Here is a 19,397-nt window from a genome sequence, read left to right on the forward strand (position 1 = left end):
ATCAGAAATAAATATAATTAAATAATTATCACCTTACATTATAGTTGTGGTATTCTCTTTTGACTCTATAAGCTCTATTTTTTTTTTTTTTTGTTCTTAGGTTGCTTGTATTGATTCTTATAATATCCTTTCTCTTTATTTTTACTTACTCATGATAATTACTGAAGGAAACCATTAGTGCCTCCCAATTTTTTGACAATCAACTAAAAAATAACAATGCCTACAACTTATCATTAAAAAATAATTTTATAAAAGATAATTGATTAGTAATACTTTGTATTTCATTCAAATGTTCAATAATATAAATACCCTCTTTGTTTTATAATCAAGAAAGCCTCGTTGCTACACCGTGTGCAAAACTTTCAGTAGAAATATAATGAAAAACATTATCATCAAGCCATAATCGAATAAACCCGATCGTGTACCATTCAATTATTTCCGTTCAAGCTAACCACGGAAGAAATACTAGTGACCTCTATGTTCAGATATAAAAATTAAATGTTATCAAAATCTATTTTGGTACCAATTGATGAGATAAAAAAAACTTATATATGAATAAATATGAGTAAGCTATAACACGCAACGAAAAAATTAAACTAAAATCACAATCACATAAAATATTAAGATTTACGGAAAAAATCTCTCTAATGTGAACGAGAACAATTACGGGATAAACTAAAGAAACAAATCCACTATAAAAATAATAAAAGTATAAATCTCGAAGTTTCTTGCTCAAAACCAGAGCAATAATTACAAGAGAATAATAAAGAGACAAGAATTACATCACCATGCACAATATCCAAAATCTCCTTCCGTGATCACAATAAGAGTCTATTATAAATCTGATCAAACATGAGACTAGAATATTATTCAGATACTTAAGAACAACCTCTATGTTTTTCTTCTTCTCTTGTTCCTCTGCCCTCAATCGCCACTGCTACAATCTCTATAAACCACATCCGCAACAGTCGCAAGCCCCTTTTTTCTTCGTGTCTAGGTCAAAAGAGAAAGAGTAAAATGACTAATATGAGCTGTGAATTATTAAAGCCCATCATGGGCTAAATTAATGAGCTAGGTTTCGAAGCCTAGTAACAGATTTACTAAATGTTCTTGATTTGCCAAAAGAAATCCCAAAACACTGTACTGAATTATCTCATGTGCTTCTGCGAAAAAGTTGCGGTGGAAGTCCTTTCTGATGGTATTGATGAAATGTTCCACCTTTCTAATGGTATCATTGATGAAATGCTACGAGGTCTTTGTTTCACCATGAGTCTTGTTTTTGAAGACAACATCATCATCCCACCTGCAGCACACGAAATGGAATGAGTACTACAACATAAACCTTGTTACTTACTACAAAATGCAAACAAATATTACTAAGATAACCATTTGATACTAAAGGAAGATGAATTATTAATATTGATCAGTGGATTTCCTCGCATCAACTAAGCTTCTTTATCCTTTAGTGCTTCAGCTTGTTGAAGTCGTTCCTGTTACATTCCAAGCAGATACTTTACAAAAGAAGAAATGAACTATAATGATACAGTTAATTTGTAGAAAACTCATGCACAATTTCTATGGAAAAGGCTTTGCAAAACAATTGTGGCTAACAACACCTTGATAACAAAGAAAAACATTGATGAGACACTAGGTATGCCAACAAAAATCTTTACAGTTTCATTAATTAAATTGGTTAAGTCTCAAAATGAAGCTGGATAAGTAGACAAATTAGATTCAGTTGCACCCAAAAAAGTAACCCAGAACATTTGGATCTATTCAGACATAAGGCCACCTGAGCTAGTTGATCAATAAGCACACACCTCAGAAGACAAGCTAAAATGATACAGTTACCCTATAATCAGAAATTTCATGCACCATTTCTATGAAAAAGCCATTACAAAATTTCCTTGATAACATAGAATAGAATTTATGAAAACATTGGTATGTCGAAAAAAAATACTAATATTCTTAATTAAATCTAAATGGTTGAATCATAGAATGAAGCTGGATATCTAGACCAAAACTTAGTGGTATCTGAAAAATTAATTGTGCATGTATGGATCTGTTCGAGCATAAGCACATCCGAAATAGTCGCATCCAAAATTCCAAATAACTTCTTGCCATGTTCAAAGTTAACAAGCTCTATTACAACAAACTTATTGAATTGAAAAAATGTCTAAATATTTCTTTTCAGGATGTAGTTGCTTTTAAAGCAAACCTACGAACAATTCCAGTGAAACATAAGTTCAAGTACAAAAAGAAGCATCAGATGGACATGGATTGTGCTATTCCATTTAGCCAGATTTATAATGTTGACCATTGCAGTGGATTTTGTGAAAACTGAGATCAAGAATCACATACTAACAATACTGTTCTAAGTAGGGCATAAGATGTCAACCTCATATGAGATATTAAAACCCTGGTGTAAATATATAATAAACCAGGGATATATTCAGTTAACACAGAGCCAGATTGTCTTCATGTAACAAAGTCGAGTACACATGACAAAAAAGTCGATCATACAAAAGGAAACCTAATTAGCAGATAAAAGAGAGATGCCAAACCATAAAAAGTTACTAACACAGACCTTGCTTAGTTTTTGCTTGGCTTGTTCTTTCTTTATCCTTTCAAGCTCAGCTAACAGGGCTTTAATCATCCTCATCATCATCATCATTGCCATCACTAACAACAGAAATATAGCTTCATCATAGTAGGATCAAGCGAACAATGAGTTAAGAACAAAAAAAAAGGAAGATGAATACGAAAAAATATTAGAGGAACAGAAATTACACCATTGCATTGTTCTCCTATAGAAAGGAGGGAAGTAAAAGAGACACGTACTCAGCTTTTAGAAATTTGACAAATAAAGACAATATAGTCAATGATCATTGTTAACAAGGAAACCAAGTTTTAATTATTTTTATATTTGATAGGTTTATCAGCTTTGGCACTTGATATTTCATTATAAATGTCTTAAAATTAGAATTAAAAGAAGACAATTTTGATATACATAGAAAGCCAAACTAAACCAATGCATGTATCATGTAGAAACAGAGTCAACAGATGTGTTAATCACTATAACCAGTTTTATCAGAAAATTGCATGACAGTGTCTCATATCTTAATTTATAGTAAAAAAACCATGATTACTAAAAAATGTGGAAACAGAAACAAAAAGTAACTACCTCTCTGCATCATCTTTGACTTATGCATCAGGATCATCAGCATCATTATCACTCTGAACAGTTTTATCTTCAGCTTTTCTCCTTGTTCCTGTAGGTAAAACAAGAGCAAGAAAAGCATCACCAGAAAAGATGCTTTTGTCTCAGCACCAGGAGAATTTTAACATCAATAAGGAACCTAAGCAATGTAGCTTACCCTCCAAAGTACCTGCCCACCTTTCCTTCGTTCTCTATCTTCTGCAAGGGCAAACAACTAGATTCAGTAACCAACCACATTAAGAGAGTTTAGAATTGGAAGACAAAATCCAAAGGAAAACCAAACATAAACTCTGCAACAAAGATCAACCTTTTAACATTCCATAAACAAGGAGATGGTAAAAAATTCATTGTAGCAGAAGATTGTTAACAAAGCCAGAGAGGTCTTTGCCTAACAGAATCCACAAATGTTAAGATTCTACGTCCAAAAGTACAATCGCAGACAACACATATGAAAACAACAATTACAAGAAAAAACCGATTATACAACTACATCACCTGATCCAAAACAAATGCAACAAGACCGAATATACAATCATATCATCTGATCTTTCACAAACCATTAAATTACAAGCAAAATAAACAAACAGCATAAACACATGCTAGCATGAGAGAATACAGTAGAAGGGAACAAGCTTTTACCAGTACAAGACTTAGCCTTGGAGGCAAAGTGTCTCCGCTCGCACTCTTCCAACTCCTTTCGGAGGTTTTGCTTCGGCAACTCATCCTGGATACCCTGCTCTTCTTCCCTGCATCCACGTAGAAATTAGCCAGATCGTCAGCATCAACACAATAAAATCTCCCTGAACATTGTAATTTTTCGGTTCTTTCATTTGTTTTTGTCTTCAAGATCACATCATCCTAGGGTTATTTTCAGAAATTCGAACCGAATCTTAAAATTCTACCACAGGTTTCCAAGTAACAGAATCTATCCACCAATGATGCATCGCAAGTCTTCGATTCTTGATCCGATCGATCGAATCCAGATACGTAGGCGAAACTGAGATGAGGGCAAGGGTTTCTTGAAGGGAGGGAGGGGCACAGACAGAGAGAGGGAGAAATCACCTCGGTTTGAGGCTAATGTGGGAGGCGAGGCCGCGGTAGGAGTACTTCTGGGAGGGGCCGAAGATCCGGGCACCGCCCTGCTCGTTCCCACCCTTCGCCGTAGGCAAGAAGCGAGCGGCGTATATATATATGGAGGTAGGGAAACGAGATGGACCAGGGAAACGCGACGCTCTGTTGCGGAGCTCGCATAAAGGCCCAAAGCCTGCTTCAGTGACCTGTGAGAGGGCTCCTTTAAATGGGCCTTTTGGGATCTAAAAAAAGAGCATTTTCTTATTTTATTTTATCAAAAAACCTATCAGAAAATCTATTTATACATTTAATAATAATATCTGACTATTTGGGAAGATTCATATTCATTAGATCTGATATAATTTTATGATAGCTGATTGCCAGTGGCTTAATGCAAAAGAGATCAATATTGATGATGTCAAATGTTAATCGAAGCATGCAAAATTCTTGGAGAAGTAATACACTAATTTTCTTTATTTTTGCTTGATTTTGTCCTCTAATTTAGCTGATTTAGCTATGAAACAATGGTTATTAGACTAGTTTACTCCTATCATTTGCATTCTTATCATTTATGAAAAGTGAATTTTTAAGCTAAGAAATACAATGAGACTCTATTAAAAATGATAACAAATGAGGTTTTGATAGAAAAGTCACTCACAATTGACAAGATTTATCTTTCTTTTTTTTTTTGTAAAATTTATGTTTTTTTTACTTCTTATTTTGCATGTGTACTATGAAATTGAAAATAATATAATTATGTAAGATGTAACACATTCGGAATTGCAAAAACTCAAAACTTCTTAATCAAACATATCTTACGATATTCTAACTCATAAAACCTTAAAACTTTTTAATCTAACATTATCATACACTTAGATAAACATAGAATAGGATCGTTGATTCTAAATCAATATCCAAATCAGAGAATATATATATATATATATATATATATATATATATATATATATATATATATATAAACAGATAGAAAACCAATTAAATGTTGCTCGTCAACCTAATTAACACACATGCTGTATCACGATACAATGGACTCTTACTAAATCCATCCTTCGAGACATTAAATATTGCTTCAATCATTTTGATACAACTCTCAATTGTATCGCTCACAATCAAATAGTTTTTTTAACGGCTAATAGCCTCCAAGGTTTTGATCTATTTTAGAGGTTTTATTTTGATTTTTTTGGCTGATAAACGATGAAATTATTATTTTTACTTAAAAAAAATAAGAGTATGCACCGAATATAACGAGGAAGTAAAGCAGTTTACAATAAAGATAAACAGCAAAATAGAAATGCAAACCATTTTATAGTGGTTCGGTCGTCGTGACTACGTCCACTCTCGATTCCTCTTTTGTCGAAGCTACCGGCATCTACTAACGATCGTCCTTAAATGGACGAAGATCAACTACCTTTTTATACTCTTTTCTCTTTTTCATAGGCTTAGGAGAGAACATTTATACATCTCTTTTAGACCTCACTCCTCCCTTAGAAACCTTCTAACTCTAGGAGAAAGAGACTCACTAATATAGAAAGATTATAATTTTTACTCATGGATTCTTTCCCTCACTTTTGCTCAAATTCTTGCTTGTCCATACAAGAATAGATGGGGTATTTATAGACTCCAAATTACTTTAAAATTAGAGCAAAAAAAGGTCTCATCCTGGGTTTTCCGAATCTTGGTGGTACCACCGCATATGCTGGGCAGTACCACTGCTTACAGTACTGACATTGGACGGTACCACCGCCTGACACTATGTGGTACCATCGCTTGACACTAGGTGGTACCATCGCCTAATCTGGTGGTATTACCGTCTGACATAATCTCGGAGACTATATCTCGGAGACTGAGCCATTGGCGGTGCCACCGCCTGACCCAATGTTTGGATCACTGAATGAGCCTTTCTCTTGGCCCAAAACAGCCCCACTTTGGGCCCAGTTAGCCCCTAATTGAGTTCGTATAATTACATTCTAAAACAAACAAGAATGCTAAGTTGTCTAACATGTCATTGGTTCATCCGGCGTTTCGTCTGACCCTTCGGGCATCGTCCTACCTTTTGGCACATTGTCATCTCCTTCGGCGTATTACTCAATCAACATATTGCCTTCTCGCAACATCCAATCTCCTTGGCGTAATGTATGATCTTCTTGGCCCGATGCCTAAACTCATGGCATGAAGCTTCTACCGACACATCGACCCAACATCCAATCTCCAGTCTAACATCCAATCTTTTGACATGTTCAATTCCGACCCAACTTCTTATTCTTCCCGCTTTAATCAATTTGGCTCTTCTGATCGAATCTAGTCCTACGTCACTTAAACGCATATTAGATCATAATATTCTTAATTGGTTTCATCATCAAAATCCGAGATTCAATAATCTCTCCCTTTTTTATGATGATAACTAATTGATGACGGAGTTAATCTTAACTGTAATCACATCAAATATTTCAGTTAGGAATTATTTTTTTCCTTACTTGCCATTGTAATTTAAGGAAATCTTAATTTATTTCCTTGTTTGTTAATACAAATTTCCTTGTTTGTTAATACCTTAACTATAATCACATCATATTTATTAATATATTAAATAGAAATAATTTATATTAAATAAATATAAAAACTAAAATAAATTTTCTTTAATTGAGGCTCACCTCATCCTATTTAACGGGAGGGATTTCTCTCCTTCGTTCCTCACCTAGTCGAGCTTGGCAACGGGAGGAACGATGAGTTACACCCTATTGACGAGAGGTAGGTTTCCCTACCTTCCCTGAAAATAAAAGTTTTAGTTTTTATTTTGATTCTTTAAATGTTGAATATTTTATAGTTTGAAAGATATTTATCAATTCTTTAAATGTCAAAATTTTATTGTTGCATTAAAATTTACTGAAGTTTTTATAATGTTCTTTGATCCTACTTAAGACTTTTATTTTAGATTTAAACATGTTAAAAATTTATATGCTTTATATGATATTTCCTAGCATTATAGTTTATCTTTAATCTTATCTAGATAAAATTTTTTGTTAGATTAAAATATATTATCTAAAATTATTTTTTTTTATATTCTTTGATCTGAAATTTAAAATATATTATTATGAATGATTTAAAATTTAATTGACTATAATATGTTAAAATTATGAAAGTATGATTTCTATTTAGATGTAGAATGTTATTTCCTTGTATTAAAGCTTATCTCCTTATCTATCTTTTAATACGTTATTATGTTTTTGTTTTGTTAATGAATATATGTTGTGATATGAAATTGGATTGAAATTGCTTATAGGCCTGGCCCAACCCATAGGTTAGGCCATAGCCCACTAGCCAAGCTCAATCAGTAGACCAAGCCCAACCCGTAGGCCAGGCCCAACCCACGGGTCAGGCCTTGGCTCGTAGGCTAACCCAGCTCAACCATCATGGGTGGTCACATGCGATGTACATGACCAATCCATGGGCCAGGGCTGGGCTAGCTTTATGTGATGCATGCCTAGTCATATGTAATGCATATGACCAATATATGGGCTGGCCCAATCCAGCCCAATATTATTGTAGGATTTGAGCCCAAATATTAATTGACTTAAATTAGGCTTGATTAGTCTAGATCGATTCAGGGTGATTTCAAATTGATTGACTTATTCAAGTCAGTTTAACCTAAAATGAACTTAATGTAGTCTAAATTATACTAGTCTAAGGTAGTTTCAGACCAGTTAAATGATGATTAGATATCAGTTCAATTAGGTTCTAGTAAATTGAGTTCAATTAGCTCGATTGAACTAGGGTTCAAGTCAATTGAGGGCTAATTTGTATTATTTGATATTGATGATATTTGAAAGAGATGTTTTAAATATGTTATTTCATCCCGATATAGATATGACCAGTGTGAGATTATGTTATTTCCCTATCGAGAGCAGGTAGGGTGATTTCCTTCGGGGATTAGCGGGCCGTCAAACGTGACGGCTGGACAGTTCCTCCATCCGCTATTGGAAGGAACGTGTCCCCACTTTGGTGGGTGTGAGACACCACTCCATCCGTTGTTGGGAGTGCGATATGAGTTTACCTCCATCCACTATTGGGAGAACACAAACTCATCTCGTAGGATAAAGTCTCTCCATCCGTTGTTAGGAAAGTGCTCCTTCGGGTATTTGATATACGCCAATGGGATGATTGAATTTTGATCATGTATTCATTTTGAGTTGACTTTTGGGGTTCCTACTCAATATTACTGAATTTTCTTTATTTTTTATTTTCAAAGCAACCTCCCTCTAGCACTAAATCGAATTCTAGTGGAAAGCGGACCTTCCTCTACCGCTAGGTAGAACTGCTAGGATGATTCTTGAAGTTAACATCACTATGTTTACTTTTATATTTATGATTTGATCAATAAATGAATTGTAAGAAAGGTTTATGAATGATGAATAAAGTGATGTTTATCTACTTGGCCTGTGTGGAAAGATATTAAAAAAAAAAATTCAGGATGTGACATTAACTCCCCCAATCGATATGTCATATTGATACAACCTTTAAATTCAAAAAATCATGTAATATTTCAAAATATAAAAATACATCATACCACACATGATTTAAATCATCATCATTATATCTCCCCCTTTGTCATCAACAAAAAGGAGAAGTGAGCAAGTTTTTGAGATATGCAAGTTTTACAACATACAAGTTGTGCAAGTTTATAAATTTAGCATATTTTTAAATATGCAAGTTTGTAAGTTTTGCTTTTTGAGATAGGTAAGATATCACTTTTGTTTTCTCTTGAGATTGCAAGCTAGCAATTCTTGTTGATGTTCAAGATAGCAAGTTTTTTGTTCTTCTTTTTTAAAAAGTGCAAGTTAGCAATTTTGTTTTATAGTAAGTTTTTCTTCCTTTTGAAATGTGCAAACTAGCAAATCTTTCTCCCCATTTGTCATTATAAAAAAAAAAGAAAGAATAATGTTGTATTTCTTTTCCCTTTACATTAATTTTTAAATTATGACAAAGATAAATAACAAGGATTGATTTACATCAATGTTTCAATCATAAAAAATAAAATATCAAGTCATGAATGCCAAAAGATGATATATCATTTTTGACAATTTTTTTTCTTTTGTAACTAGAAGGAATGATAGGAAACGATCTTAATTTAAAAAGAACACTCAAGTTATAAAAAATAAGAAATCAAGATCATGATCCGAAAAATATATAAGGAGAGTTTATGCTACCTAAATTTAACATTCAAACTAGCAATTTTAGTTTTCTTGATATGCTAACAATTTTCTTTCTCCCCTTTTTATTTTAATTTAAGTAGTTTGATTTTATACAAGCATGCCTTTGTCTTTTATACCAAATAAAAATATGCATCATCGTTTAAAACCAAAAAAGTAACTTTTATTACGATAAAGATCAATAAACCATAAATCACAAAAATCATCATGTATAATTTTGAAATATAAGCTCATTAAGCATGATTTCAAATCATCATTAAATCATCAAGCATGGTTTCATTGAACATAAAGCATCTTCAATCAAAATCAAAAAGTAATACGAAAATCATCAAGATACACATTATTACTTCTTAAAATCATACATAGGATTAATCTAATTAGGTGTACGAGCATTAGATTTAAATCTAATATTTTATTCTTTTATCATAAAGAGATGTAATTATCATGATCAATTTTTTTTATTTTTTCAAAAACACTAGAAAGAAAAGCATAATCCCCTTTTATTTATTTATTTTATAATTTTTTATTTTTTACTAACTAATTTAAAAATAACTCATGAAAAACATCAAGTAAATTCAAAGTAAACTAAGGGGGTTTTGGTTACCTCGTTGTCGAAAGTCATTAAAGTGTAGTTCGCCATCTTGTCTTTGTTGGTTTGCTTCTCGTCTTCGGATGAGCTCGATTCGTCCCAAGCCGCCTTGAATACTTTCTTTTTCTTTAACAACTTTTTCTTTTTAAGTTCATTTTTACTTTTTGATTCTTATTTTAAGAACTTTTTAAGCTTTATTGTGAGAAGTTCAAGGTCATCATCATCATCACTTGAGTTATCACTTAAGTGGTATTCTATTGTTCGAAGTGTCAAATCCATTATGTTTTTTGGAAGGTTGTTCTCATGTTTATCAAGTTCATCATATGTCTTGCACGTCATTTCATATGTCATCAATGAACCAATAAGTTCTTATAGTGGAATATTATTTAAGTTTTTTTGCCTCTTGAATCCAGCTTTTAGGAAGAGAATATAAAACCTTATTCATAAGTTCAAGATTCACAAAATTTTTACCAAAAGCTTTTAAACTATTGATGACATCCATAAAACGGGTGTACATGTCAATGATAGTTTCATTTGGCTTCATTCGAAATAATTTAAAATCATATATCAAAAGATTAATCTTCGAATCTTTAACTCTACTGGTGCTTTCGTGTGTGATTTTAAGAGTATGTCAAATCTCATAAGCCGTTTCACAAATAGAAACCCAATTAAATTTATTTTTGTCTAAGGCGCAAAATAAAGCATTCAAATCATTCCAATCGTTTATTAAAAGAGAAGACTTTTGAAATCCGTTTTCAACAATATTCCATAAATCGAGATTCAGCTAAAGCAAGAAAACTCTCACCCGAGTTTTCCAATAAGTGTAGTCCATCCCATTATACATAGGAGGACGAATGATAGAGTGACCAGCTTGAAAGCCGAAAAGAGCCATTTCTCTTGGGTGTTAAACCAAATGAGAAAAAAACGTGGCTCTGATACAAATTGTTAGGATCAAGTTGGCACTAGGGGGGGTGTGAATTAGTGTAGTGATAATATTACGTCGATTCAAAAATCTTCATACGATAAAATCGTTTTGATAATGTTTAACTTCGAAAATGTATTTAACTTGAAAGCATTTGTAAGAGTGTAATAAAAAAGTAAAGCAAGTAAGACAGATTGCAGTAAAGGTAAATTTCATAAATAGAAATGTAAACTGAGTTTATAGTGGTTTGGTCGTCGTGACTTACGTTCACTCCCGATTCCTCTTCCGTCGAGGCCACCAACATCCACTAACGATCTTCCTTCAATGGGTGAAGATTAACTACCTTTGACACTCTTTCTCCTTTTCATGGGTTTAGGAGACAACCCTTACAAGCCTCTCTTTCTTAGACCTCACTTCTCCCTTTAGATGAACTTCTAAATGCTATGAAGAAGTGATCCTGAATCCTAAGGAAGTTTCCTAATTTTTTCAAGTATTCTTTCCCCCTTTTTCAACTTAATTTCGTACTCAATTCTTACTTTCCCATGCAAGAATAGTTGAGGTATTTATAAACCCCAAATGACTTCAAAATTAGAGCAAAAAAAAGTCTTATCCTGGGTTTCCCGAGTCCTAGCGGTACCATCGTCTGCAGCACTAACACTGAGTGGTATCATCGCTTGACACAATCTTGGAGACTGTGTTTGAGTGGTACTACCGCCTGACACAGTCTAAAAGATTGTGCCACTGACGGTTCCACCTGTTAGGTCACTGTTTGGGTCTTTCACTTAGCCTAACACAACCTAAACTTGGGTCCAATTGGCCCCTAATTGAGTTGGCCCAATTCCAACCGAATTACACCTAAAACCTACTTTGATCTAGACAATTATTACCAAAGCTAAATCAAATGTTGTCCGACATATCATTGGTTCATCGATGCCTCGTCCGATTATTCAACGCATCGTCCTCTCTTACGGCCTATTGCTCAATCGGCCAATTGATCTCCACAACTTTGATTTCCTTGGCGTAATTTCTACTCTTCTTGGCCTGATGCTCGAACCCATGTCCTGAAGCCTTCTACCGATACGTCGATTGATCCTCCGGTTCGACGTCCAATCTTCTGAAATGTTTCACTCCGGCCCAACATGATTCTTCATGCTTTAATTGTCTCTCCCTGATCGAAGCTTCCTACGTCACTCAAAATGTAGATCAGATCACAAACACATCAATTGATTTTATCATCAAAATTCGAGATTCAATACAACTACCCTTTTACACTCTTTTCTTCTTTTCACAAGCTTAGGAGAGAACATTTACACATCTCTTTTAGACCTCACTTCTCCTTTAGAAACCTTCTAAGTCTGAGAGGAAAAAACTCACTAATCTAGAGATATTACAATTTTTACTCAATGATTCTTTCCCCCACTTTTGCTCAAATTCTTGCTTATCTATGCAAGAATAGCTGTGGTATTTATAGACCTCAAATGACTTAAAAATTAGAGCAAAAAAAGGTCTCATCCCGGGTCTTGATGGCACCACCACCTATGTTGGGCGGTACCATCGTCTGTAGCACTGATACTGGGTGGTATCACCTCCTAACATAGTATAGGAGATTGTGTTTGGGCGGTACCACTGCTCAGACTTACGGTACCATCGCTTAACACTAGGTAGTACCACCGCTAAGCCTGGTGGTACTACCGAATGGCACAGTCTCGGAGACTAAGCCACTAGTGATGCCATCGCCTAGACCGACAATACCATTGACCCAATGTTTGGTCCCAATTAGTCCATAATTGAGTTAGCATAATTATATTATAAACCAACCCAATTACAACTAAAACTACTTCGATCTAGACAAATTATTACAAACAAGAATGCTAAGTTGTCTGGCATGTCATTGGTTCATCCAGCGCTTCGTCCGACCCTTCGGCGCATCATCCTCTCCTTCGACGTATTGTCCAATCGACATGTTGTCTTCTCGTAATATCCGATCTCCTTGGCGCACTATCCGATCTTCTTGGCCTGATGTCCGAACTCATGACACGAAGCCTTCTGCCGATAGTCCGTCATTCCTCCGGTCCGATGTCTAATCTTCTGACATATTTAATTCCGACCCAACTTCTTATTTTTTCTGCTTTAATCAATTTACCTTTCCTAATTCAAAACTAGTTCTATATCATTTAAATACATATTAGATCATAACATCATCAATTTCATTAGCGGAGATTAAAGGATATTTTATCTCATGGACCTGCAACGCTAACGATTGAATGAACCCTTAATATTCTTTTTTTAGGAGACGTGTCCAACCTTTGTACCACAGTATTCAAAAAGGTCAACAAAAATTCCACTCCCAACGCGGATCCATCTGTAACCCTAATTTGACCTCCAATGGATAGTCCAATAAACACCTATCACCCAAGCCGACCTCACTCAAATCCTACGTCCCTATCTTCCTCCTCAACATGAGCTGTGGTACAGCTTCCATGGCGTACTCCACCTTCTTCCTAACGACCCAAAACCAATTGAAAGCAATGGAGATTGATCTCACACTGTTTTCTACTCCAAACTCATTATTAAAAATAAAATATTCGAATGTCCTCATCTAAAAACAAAATTTAGATAGTATCTCATGAACACTTTCGAATCACATCTATAAAAGAAAATTATATCTCATTTGTCATTTATGACATTCATAATAAAAAAAAATTAAGAAGTTAATATTAATATTTTTTTTATTTTCTCATTTGGGTTACGTATATTTACATCTACTCTTCGATCAACAAAGATGGGAGGGAGAACATGTTGATGGGATCCACCCCACATGACATGCCTCCAGTGAAAGGTATTCCATCAAGTGTTTATATGCGTCATTTTCCCCTTACATATGCATATAGGCTTTTGAGCGAAATGACAAAAGAAGACTTAGGATAAGTGATGACTACATTTTTTTTATATTTTAAATTAATATAAATAATTATTTCTCTCTCTCTCTCTCTCTATATATCTCCATATATAGAGAGAGAGTAGAGTTGGAGTTTGGAGGTAACGCAAAGAGAATGAGAGGCCGCGGAAGCCCTCATTTTGCCCTCGATTCCTGCAAACGACTTATCCTCTCGCTCCTCTTTCTCCTCGCTCCGCTGATAATTGCCGAATTCCAGCCCGCCGACGACTTCCTCCTCGACTGCGGCGCCGGCGGCGGCACTGCCCTACCCGACGGCCGCCTTTTCGTCCCCGACTCTTCCTCCTCCGCTGCCCTCTCCGACTGCAGCTCCACTGCCCTCTCCTCCTCCGCTCCGCCCCCGCTCTACCGGACGGTTCGGGCCTTCCCGTGCCCCTCCTCCTACGTCTTCCACCTCGCCGCCACCGCCCGGGCTGGCCTCCTCCTCCGCCTCCACTTCCACCCCTTCCCCTCCCCCTCCCTCAACCTCTCCGCCGCCCTCTTCAACGTCTCCGCATCCGGCGTCCCCCTCCTCTCCCTCTTCTCCCCCGCGGCGGCGGCGGCGTCACCTCCCCGCCCCCTCGTCAGGGAGTTCTATCTCAAGCCCAACTCCTCCTCCCTCCGCCTCACCTTCTCCCCCGCTTCCCCCTCCACCGTCGCCTTCATCAACGCAATCGAGCTCTTCTCCGCCCCCGACCGTCTCTTCTCCGATGCCTTCACCCCGATCCCCTCCCTCTTCTCTTTCTCCGACGCCCCGCTCTCCAACCATCTGCTGGAAACCGTCTTCCGGATCAATGTGGGCGGCTCCTTCGTCACCCCCGACAATGACACCCTCTGGCGAACCTGGGAACCCGACGACAAGTACCTCCAGAACCCAGCCCGAGCTATAAGTGTCACCTTTGGTAGTCATATTCAGTACAGAGACGGCGGAGCCACGCCAGAGATTGCACCTGACTACGTCTATGGAACTGCAAGAGCCATGAACAAGGGCGACTCATCAAATTCTTCTTCACCTTCCAATTATTTCAACATAAGCTGGAATTTTCCGGTGCCAAATTCGGTCCATGGATTCCTTGTTAGATTGCACTTCTGTGACATAGTCAGCAGCGCACTGAACGAGCTCTTCTTCAATGTGTACATCAACGGGTACCCTGCTTATAAGGATCTCGACCTCTCATCACAATCCAGTTACACTTTGGCTTCACCTTACTATGTAGACTTTGTTGTCCTGCATCGAAGCAGTACCGGGGGCATTAATATCAGCATTGGGCCTTCAGAACACAGCCTTCCATCGAAGATCAATGCTCTGCTGAACGGCGTGGAGATACTGAAGATTAATGGGGTTGTTTCGTCCCCGAATGAAGACAGTAGAAAAAGCAGACATTTTGGAGTAATTGTTGCTTCTGTTCTCGGTAGCTTGATCCTTGCTTGTGCTTTCATGGTGCTAGTTGTTATCATGGCTCAGAGGAAGAGTCGGAAGGATCAGATGCCTCAGTCACAAGATGCTGATACTTGGTCGCCATTGCCGGTCCTCCCAGGGAATTCGTATCTTAGATTGACAGAGTTGACCACTGGATCCCCTTCCAACAACCCTAATCTTCAGCTCAGAGTACCTTTCTTCGAAATTGTGTTGGCTACAAACAATTTCAATGAGAATGCTCTTGTTGGGGCAGGAGGGTTCGGGAAGGTCTACAAAGGTGTGCTCAGAGATGGCACCAAGATTGCTGTGAAGCGAGGAACCCGTGGGTCTCAACAAGGACTTGGGGAATTCCAAACAGAGATTGAGATCCTGTCTAAGATCCGCCATCACCACCTTGTTTCGCTCATCGGGTACTGTGAGGAGCAGGCAGAGAAGATCTTGGTCTATGAGTTTATGGAGAAGGGTCCCCTGAGAGACCATCTGTATGGCTCAAGGAATCCATCTTTATCTTGGAAACAACGGCTCGAGATTTGCATTGGCTCTGCGAGGGGTCTGCACTACTTGCACACTGGTTCTGCTCAAGTGATCATTCACCGCGATGTTAAATCCTCGAATATTTTGCTGGATGAGAACTACGCTGCCAAAGTTGCAGATTTTGGTCTGTCAAAATTAGGCACTTCAACCAACCAGTCTCATGTGAGCACCGGTGTCAAGGGAAGCTTTGGCTATCTCGATCCCGAGTACTTCAAGACACAGCAACTCACCGATAAGTCTGATGTGTACTCCTTCGGTGTCGTGCTTCTTGAAGTCTTGTGTGCGAGACCTGTCATCGACCAGTCCCTTCCATGGGAACAGGTAAACTTAGCTGAGTGGGCGATGCACTGGCAGAAAAAACGGCTTCTTGAGAGAATCATTGATCCCTCATTGAAGGGGAAGACCAATCGCAAGTCGCTGAAGAAATTTGGTGAGACTGTGGAGAAGTGTTTGGCACAATATGGAATCGATAGGCCAACAATGGGAGATGTTCTCTGGAACTTGGAGTATGCCTTGCAACTCCATGAAAGAGCAGTGCACCAAGAACCAGGCGGCGACAGTACCTATGGCCCTTCGGATGAATCCTCGTCGAGTGTCCTGCAGGTTAGCACTAGTGCAGTGACAGCAATGAGAGATACCAGCACTGCAGAAAGACATGGCAAGAGTTCAACTGATACAGCAGGTCGTGCGAACAAAGAAGCTTTTAGACCAGGAAGGAATTCTTGAAATAGAAAATGAAGGTACTTCAGAATTCACAGATTTTTATTTTTCATATGGTGAAGTTGTTTCCTGTAATCCATGTTAGATCTTTTGAAATTTCAGGTCTTGTTAGGTTATATTGTAGTCTATCATGTACACGATTGCTTCTGTAGTCCAACTGTGTGTATTTCAATTGTATATGGATGGTTCCATGTCTCAAGTTGAGAACAAACAAGTGTTTTGATTCTTAATAACATGACAATTGTATTGATACAACATTATTCTTTCGGCACTTCTAAATCACCTTCATACTAGTAGAACAGCGCAGATAATCAACAATAACAATAGAAGCAAACATAAGATCTACATAGTTCGACACTCTCCTTCCATATGTCCTCGGCAAACAATTCCGAGTTCTCTTAAGTCTTAGTGAACCTCAAGCACAAAATAACTTTTTATTTATTTTCATGTAAATCACGAATAATTCTCACATGACCCAACTCGACTTATTGTCTATCTAAACCTATCTATTTGCCTTTCGGAATCCATTCTAAAGCCAATAAAATGACATCTAAATCCATTTTAATTGTCTATAAACTTAAATACTTTGAAAGCTCGCTATGTTATTGGTATCATTCGACAATTGAATTTCATGAATTTGAATCACTTAAATCTCAAAATCTGACTTAAATATATATTTTTTTAATCCAAACTCGTCTTAAATGCAAGGAAAATTACTCAAACCTGGTTTAAATAAAAATAGGTCATGACAGATTTGAGAAAATCCATGTGTTAAAAGAGATATATAAATACCGTGTATAAAAGATGTGAAACAATTAATATTAGTGATAGAGAGATAAATGAAAACCTAATAATGTCTTATTAAAAAATATAAATAACTAAGAATATGATTTTTGTCTATCTACACATTTCTATTTTCTTTATCCGAATCCATTCTAAACTCAATAAAATGACATCTAAATCCAATTTAATTATGTCCATAAACTTAAATACCTAACAAAAATTGCTTTGTTATCGATATCAATTAACAATTGAATTTCATTTGAGTATACCCGACTCAAAGATTTATTATTTTTAACCAAACTATAAAATTTAATATTTAGTGATACGAAAAGATGATTTTATAAAAAAATTATAAATAACTAAGAATATTATTTTTTACCTGACTCAATAACAACAAAACGATCCATATAGCAAATATTCCAACTCCAAACAATCGAAAGCATTCTAACTTTCATGCAAAAAATTCAATCCGCTGTCATCCCCAGTCTTAAGAACAGAGCAAATGACCAACTAGGTTTAGTTATCTCTGAGGGAAGCATTACTTCTGTACCTTTCGTGAAAATAATAGCTAGTTTTCAAGATATAGTGTCAGTGAAGTCCAATGGCAGCTTCCCCAGCTGGTGCTATCTGTTCTGCATTACAGCCAAGAACAAGACTCCACGCCAGCCCCCATTGCCTTCGCTGGATCCCACCCGGCCTTCTCTTTCGGCTTCACATCCGATGACTCCATCCAATTTCCAAGCCTCCCTTCACACCGTCTCACGCTCCACACTCCAGATTCCTATGGCTTGTGGTCATATCTCCAAATATCTTCAAATGCCAATCTGCACTTTGCCAATAAAGCAGTATTTTAATATATCACGGCATATCCTATATCTATAATATAAAATGTAGAGTCAGGCAAAGCCAAACGTCACTCTTTTGTTCGGATGCGACCAACTATATAAATATATTATCACTTTCTAATTAATTATATTTATTTTTTCGATTTTTATATTTTAAAAAATTATATTGATATTCCTATTATTATGAAAGTAAAACGATTAGATCCATTTACCTCAAGGACATCAGTTTTTATCGATGAAAATATAAAAATAAAAGATAAAAAATAATTTTAAGTTCGATAGTCGATGACGTGATGGCGACGTCACTGACAATGGTGGTGACCAACCCCTCCTCCTCCCCTCTTGTCCCCAATATCAAGCAACCATCGTTCTTCGCCTCTTCGACCATTTCCTCGTTGCTACCCCCTCCGCCTCTCCCTTCATTCTCCCCTTCTTCTCCACCCTCGCCCATAGCGTTGAGCACGTGTGCCATCATGTCCGCCACCTTTTTTGCTATCATCATGTTCATAACTTCAGCCTAAGAATATGAAGAAGGTTGCAACGTAATCTAGCACTGATCAAGGAGATCGTGTTGCTGCTGGTGAAGTACTCGTCGAGGATGCTGCTGCTAGTGCTGTCAACTCTGGTGGACATGTTGATGTATATCGCTTCGAAGCTGTTGGGGTTTTCATCCAACAAGGTAATTGGGTCAGGGACCAACCTTGATTCCTCACATTTTCAGTTCTTGCTCGCTGATCACTTGGAAGCCAATGCTCAAGATGTCCAAGTAGGCAAAGAACTCATTGAAGCGGTGGTTAGTGGAGAACTTGAGCAAGACGTGAGGAATGTCGAGGTCGATGATGAGATGGTGGGTCCAATTGATGAAGAAGTCAAAACGGAGGGCAGGTGAGGGAACAAGACCAAGAGATGATGACGGGCAGAGGGAAGAGAGGGCGTGAATGAGGGTGGCAACAGAGTTGCCATGAAAAAGGTGGCTAACATACTCAACGCCAAGGGCGAGGGTGGAGAAGTGTTGGGAAAAACCTGTTAAAGCGGAATATTCTTTTCCCTCTTTATGTATCAAAATGGGTTCATCATCAAAATACCAACTTGATATCCAAATGAAAATATCAACCAGCACAGCATAAACAATA

General features: G+C 37.0%; 2 protein-coding genes across 2 annotated transcripts; one reads left to right on the top strand and one right to left on the bottom strand.

Annotated features, from left to right (window-relative positions):
- Positions 1-671: 671 nt before the first annotated feature.
- Positions 672-10,156, bottom strand: LOC108952687 (uncharacterized). Its single transcript, XM_065136385.1, has 7 exons — positions 10,121-10,156; positions 4,283-4,533; positions 3,860-3,966; positions 3,378-3,418; positions 3,185-3,272; positions 2,588-2,682; positions 672-1,490 (listed from the first exon to the last, which is right to left on the bottom strand). Exons 1-7 carry the CDS (start codon positions 10,154-10,156, stop codon positions 1,446-1,448), a joined length of 663 nt encoding a protein of 220 aa, XP_064992457.1. The 3' UTR covers positions 672-1,445.
- A 3,905-nt stretch (positions 10,157-14,061) lies between these two features.
- Positions 14,062-16,891, top strand: LOC135628117 (probable receptor-like protein kinase At5g24010). The gene has a single exon (XM_065134577.1). It carries the CDS (start codon positions 14,081-14,083, stop codon positions 16,640-16,642), a length of 2,562 nt encoding a protein of 853 aa, XP_064990649.1. The 5' UTR covers positions 14,062-14,080; the 3' UTR covers positions 16,643-16,891.
- The last annotated feature ends 2,506 nt before the right edge of the window (positions 16,892-19,397 follow it).

The sequence above is a fragment of the Musa acuminata genome, chromosome BXJ3-1 (assembly GCF_036884655.1).
Source record: "Musa acuminata AAA Group cultivar baxijiao chromosome BXJ3-1, Cavendish_Baxijiao_AAA, whole genome shotgun sequence".
NCBI lineage: Eukaryota > Viridiplantae > Streptophyta > Magnoliopsida > Zingiberales > Musaceae > Musa > Musa acuminata.